General features: G+C 41.0%; 1 protein-coding gene across 1 annotated transcript; it reads right to left on the bottom strand.

Moving 5' to 3' along the window:
• Window positions 1-263: 263 nt before the first annotated feature.
• On the bottom strand, window positions 264-2,801 carry LOC129570937 (putative uncharacterized protein DDB_G0282133). The gene has a single exon (XM_055450662.1). It carries the CDS (start codon window positions 2,799-2,801, stop codon window positions 264-266), a length of 2,538 nt encoding a protein of 845 aa, XP_055306637.1.
• Window positions 2,802-6,044: the final 3,243 nt, after the last annotated feature.

Raw genomic sequence — 6,044 nt, 5'->3', positions numbered from 1 at the left:
ATTATTACCCGTTGTACCAGTGAGACTCACTAAAAACTGGTGTAAGGTAATATCTTCTCTTATGAATTAAATTGAAACCAAGGTGATCTGTGCACCAGTGTCGACCAACAATTTTATTGGTCCGTTTGTAAATGTTGTGTTGACCTCCCAATATGCGGAAAATTCTTCAGCGAAAACGAGTTTTGAAGTGACACGGCTAAAATATATCTGCTTAAAAATAGGTGCTGCTCTGATCGGGGCTGAGAAGGCGTGTCGCAAACTTCTCAGCCTCTGAAGTTTTCCGAATGTTGCAAACGCTGTGCTACAAATCTCGGGACAGCCGCTGCCGGTTGGAAAACATGGTTTGGTGCCATTTGACCGGGCGGAGGAGCCGTTGCTACGCTAAAATTTCTTTGCTGCTGCTGTTGATTATTATTGTTGAAATTTTGATAATTTTGCTGCGGCAGAGGCTGTGAATAACCGTTGCCGTTATTGTAGTTGTTGCCGCTGTTGCCGCTGTTGCCATTATTATTGCCATTGAAATTTCGATGGCCGCGATTGTTGAAATTGTTTCGGTTGCCGTTATTATTTCGATATCCGCTGCCCTGATTGTTGTTGTTATTTTGGAAATTGTTACCGTTTCTTTGATCGTTGTTGCGATTTCCATTGTTGCCGTTGCCGTTTTGCCTATTTCCGTTGTTGTTGTTGTTGTTGTTCCTATTGTAGTTCGAGCTGCCGTTTGAATTACGGCCATTTGAATTGTAACGACCATCATTACGATTTTGGTTACCATTTCGGTTGTTGTTGTTGTTGCCGTTGCGATTTGCATTGTTGTGATTTGCATTCGCGTTTCCAATTCTTGCTTGGCCATTTTGATTGATTTTTACTACCACACAGTGGAGATGAGTATGGCCCGAATGACCACAGCGTCCACAAGTTTTGGTCATTTGGTAGCCTGCAGTACGATTGCTGTCCGTGATTGCCTTTTCTTTGGCTTTGCAGTGCTCAGATCTGTGGCCCTGACGCCTACAGTATCCGCACACTAGTTCGGTATCGAAGTCATCTTCTTTGTGAATAGCGTCTTGCTCGATGGCATATGCAACCGCTTGATTAAGTTGCAACTCGGTGCCGCGGAATTTCAATGCATCGCGTACTTTGGAATTTCTCATATTGGCTGTGAATTTAGTTGCAATTTCATTGCCTATACGCTCTTCAAGTTCTGGTGTCATTGCATTACCATGATGTACTTTGAACTCATTCATCAACTTTCTGGCTCTTAGGCGATATTCATCAACAGTTTCGGTTGGTGTTTGGCGTAGATTTTGAAGTTTCGCTTCTGACGATCTTTTGCTGTTAGTATTGTTGTATTCCGTTTGAAGCATTCCCTTGAGATCTCTCCAGTAAATGGTTTGAGCAATTTCATATGCTGGAATAAATTCCACACGAGTGACTTTCAGTTTTAGCTCGCGGGTGAAATACTCGTCCTCGTCTCTGGACATAGTCTGTATGTGGGCGATATCTACCGCTTTGATAAATGCTGAAATATCTGCTGGTGCCGATGATTTGATTGGCCGGATGCTACGCGCTAATCTATCCAAAGTGTACATTCTGTCCTGTCCGACACGGCGTTCAAGTTGAGGCAAATTTTGGGTTTGATTTTGGTTCCTGGCGTTTCTTCGTGGGAGATTGCCGAAATCGAATCCGTTTTCGCTGTCTTCGCCATCAGACGGATCATCGTCGGGTGGATAATAGTTATCTCGACCGTGATAAATGTTGTGCATTTGATTATCATTAAAGCTTTGCTGGTTATTCTGAGCAGGCGTGGTTTGTCGTACGCGTGGAATAGTACCAGTGTGCGCAGGCGGAGCTTGCGGAAAAGCTTGATTAACCAAATTATTACCGTCTCCATCTGGTCTATGCGTTTGACTATTCGATGATTGATGCTGAATATTGCTGTCAATAGTTTGGGGAATGTTATTTGGTTGCGTTAAATATTGCACATTACCAATTGTATGTAAAATTGGTGGATTTGGTACAACATTTTGTGCATGAGCATTTGATTGTGTAGATGCACTGTGTGTTTGGTTTGCATTTTGCTGAATAACATTAGCTGTACTTTGAGCAACATTCGATGATTGAGGCTGAACATTTGCATTTGATGAACCCAACGGTGTGACAATGTTGATTGGAATTGGAGTTTGTGGTGCAGGTACCGCAGTTTGAATTTGAATTGGTGGCTGCATTTGAACATTTTGCTGTGCATTTGGCTGTTGCGTTTGTGTATTAAGCGGAGGTTGAATTGGAATTTGCACTTGAGGTTGATAACTTTGAGAAATGATTGGCTGTTGTGCCGGTGGAACACTTTGACTCGAAATTTGAGCGTGGGGTGGAATAATTTGAGAATTCAACGGCTGTTGTACAGAAATTGGTGCCTGAACTGGGATTTGGGTTTGCATTTGTACAATTTGAGGTTGAGATTGTACATTTTGAGTTTGAAATTGTGTATTCTGGATGGTTTGAGCATTTTGAGGCTGTGTACTCTCGCTATTCGCGCTCGATGCTGGTGGTGCTGTTTGACTTGTGCCTGGGCGATTCGTTGGGTTGATTGCATTCAGGAGTTGGTCAAATCTTTGTTGAAATATATCAGTTAACTCCGTTCGGACTTGTTGAAGTTGGTCGAGCGATACGTAATTCGGTTGGTTTTGCGTGGGCTGCGATTGAAGCTGTTGAGGCTGTGTGTTTTGAACTTGAGCAGCTTGGGCCTGTGCAATTTGTGCAGCTTGGGCTGCTTGCGCAGCTTGCGCAGCTTGCGCAGCTTGCATTTGTGCCGCTTGAGCTTGTGTGTCGTTGCCATTGTTGAAATATTTCGCTGAGTCGTATCTCTCAATAATTGATCTCCCAGCCTATATCCCTGCGCTGTCTGCGCTGAGTAGAACCAATTTGCTGAACTTGTGAAGTGGGATGAATGTTACCAATTGGTGTTTGAAATGGTGTGCCCTCGTCAGACGTTGGTGAATTCGAACCACTGTCGCTAGCACGATTATTTTGATTATTAAGCGATGGTGAAACCGGATCGGTGATACGAGGTCTATTTGTTAGTCTCGGTGTTGGAACGTATGCTTTGGTTAATGCGAGTAAATTTTCAGCTCTTTGGATCTGATTTACTGCTTCGGTGATTATTCTCAGAGATGGTTCTTGGGCGATTTGATTGGCAAGAGTTAAATTATTTATCGGTGGAATTTGATTTCCCGTAGGTGGTGCAACTGATAAAGTTTCGATTTCGGGCAAATTTGACTCGGTGGAGTTTGATTTTGTGCAGGAATTGAGCCTATTGACGCGTTTTCTTCGTTACTTTGTTGAATATATTCCGATTGATTCGGATTTGAAGAGTGATTCGGATTTAAATTTTGAATGCAAACGTTGCTGTTGGTTAAAGTTATTTCAGCTGGATTTTCGGCGTTATTTACTGGATTTTCCGGATTTTCAGTTGATAACGATTGTGAATTTTCAGCGATTCTCGATGAACTAGCTATTGGTGATCGGTCATTAGCTGAATTTAACGATGAGTTCAATGATGGTGTGTTTGAGCCTTGCTGAGAGCTTTGCTGAATAACTGGTCGATACGTTTCGGGAGTAATATTTTGAGGATATTCTTGTAAATTTTCGACAGAATTTTGATTTGAATTCTGGTTATTAGTGGGGGAATTTTGAGATTGTGGCGATGTTTCGCGTGAATTTTGTAACGATGATGCGGAATTAGAAGTAATTGGTAATGGATTTGATGCGCTTTGAGCCGCGATTTGAGGGAGATTTTGGTGGAGAAGGTTCAAAATTGGTGTTTCATTAACTGCTGATCGATTTGATGTTGGGTCAGAGTTATTTTGTTCACGTTGTATATCTGAATGATGAACTGAATATTGTATATTTTGTTGTCTTATTTGTTGCAAAATATCTATGTTGGGATTTTGGTTATTTTGAATATCAGAGTCACGGCTTGATTGTTCAACTTGATCGAGATTTGGCGTAGAATTTCTTCTTAAATTATCAGCAGGGGTCAAAACTCTTACAATTGTAGACATACCTGTATTATTCAAGATTGGTGGTGGTGTTCTAACGGTTGATCGGCTTCTCGTCACTCGGGCGTTCTGGTCGGTGATAAACTCGGCGTGAGTTGCCCAACTAATTCTCGAAGCGGATGTGCCTCTTCTTCCTCGTCCACTGCTCGGATGTCTTCTCTGCTCGCGGTCTCGTACGTTGCTGTTGAAGCTCTCGTCTGCACTCATTAAACTTCACTTTATTTATCACTTTTGGATTACGGGGTTTTTTATTTTCCACTTGTATTTCACTTTAATGCTCAACTTTTTTATGTTCGCGATCCCAAGTTTATGGCAAACCAAAAAAGATTTTTTTATTTTTCTCTAGACAGTAGGATTTTGTGGCAACAATTCATTAATTTTTTACACACATTTTCTTTTACGGTGATTCGTGAGAAAAAATTATTTTATTTGGCAACGCGAGAAAATTTTGAAATTAACAGCAGTCTTTTTCTTTTTGATTTTATTTTCACTTAAATTAATGAAGTCACAAATTCTTATGTTCGCAGTGCAAAATGTAGTGGTTTCAGGTGGAATGGAGCGAGTTAGGGCGATAATTCATGATAAAGTGATCGATTTAAAAGACTTCAGCGATTTATTACAGCGTTTTAATGTATTTATTGATTATGATTTGCACAACTGATCGCTTTGACTGCCTAACTACAACTCAACTTAGCTTAGCGTGCGTACGATGTATATCGTAAGCTCTTGGTGACGATTAGAGTGTAAGCGTGTATTGAGTGAATGTATGGAATGAGTGAAAGTAAATAGAGTACATGTGTAATATGAATGAGAGTGAATAGTATAACTGTAGACTATATGTTAATGGTAAGCTCATTTATAGAATAACTGGCACTTCAATCGTGAAAACTTCCGTTGTTAAAATCCCGCTATGTGTGTGCAATGCCGTTATGTGTGAAAAAGTATTGGTATCGGTTTTTTGTGTGTTATTTGATTTGAATGAACTTTGCGTGTGATTTGTGTTTTGTTTTGCTTAATTAATTAAATTTGTGTTTTGTTTTGCTAAATTAAATTAATTGTATGAGTACTGTATGAGTGAATTTTCCGTGTTTAACTTTTTTAGCGTTAAAATTTTGAATTGATTTTTGATTAAAAAAAATTTGTGTTTGGTTTTCCTTTTTCAGGCGGAAAATGTCCTTTTTGATTATCGAATTTGACTCTACGCATGGCGACGAGACCGCTGTATTAAATCTGCCCGTCGCACCCGGCTATCGAGTACATCAAACTATAAACGTGTATGCAAATGGAACTGCTGGCATCCATGAACGCGGAAAGTATCGCGTTTGAAAACGTTCTACTAACAACAAAAAATTAATTCTTCTTTTCTCTCTCTCTTTCCAGTGTCTATGCGGCATTGTCAAATTGGTGACGTCCCAGCGTTCAACGGCTGGTTTGAACGCCTGATGTCCCAAATCCGGAAGCAAGTGAGTTTATTTTGGTTTTAGAACCTTGTTTAACCAATCCCTGATTTTGACTTTTCTTCCTTTCAGTATGGCGTCGCGTTGGACGAGCAGAAACGGTGGCTGGGATAGCGGAACTCAACGCTCAGGCTGAGGACCGGGCTAACCGCATCGCCCTTCGGATGCGCCGTGCGCTTGGCCTGTAGGTCAACCGAATGACGTTTTCTGATTTTGACCTTTCCAATAATTCCCTTCCCCTTTTTTTCTCGTTTCAGCGCTCCACGTGACAGCCCGGATTCACCGTGACGGACCATCTTGCTGGCGGACAATCATCGTGTAGAACAGACGATTCATGTGTTGTCAAATGATTTTTTTGAAAAAAAATTGCATTAAATTCCATCAAACATTTCAAGCTTCTTTTTTCCTCCCCGCTTTGCCTTTTCCCGTTCTTCTTTCAGCCTTTCAGGTTTTCAGCTGTACGAGTGCATGAGGAGATTCAAAAGGTAAGTCTTGTTTCGGAATGGCAGAAAAGGTAAGTTCTTTATTGGTG

This window comes from Sitodiplosis mosellana, unplaced genomic scaffold (genome assembly GCF_009176505.1).
Source record: "Sitodiplosis mosellana isolate CC-2019 unplaced genomic scaffold, AAFC_SMos_1.0 Smas_scaffold_712, whole genome shotgun sequence".
Lineage (NCBI taxonomy): Eukaryota > Metazoa > Arthropoda > Insecta > Diptera > Cecidomyiidae > Sitodiplosis > Sitodiplosis mosellana.
The sequence above is the reverse complement of the archived record's forward strand: the minus strand, read 5'-3'. Positions and strand labels throughout refer to the sequence as shown.

What these genes read in the sequence shown, in the direction of transcription:
- LOC129570937 (XM_055450662.1), bottom strand. Translation starts at nt 2,801, where the DNA reads ATGCAAGCTGCGCAAGCTGCGCAAGCTGCGCAAGCAGCCCAAGCTGCA.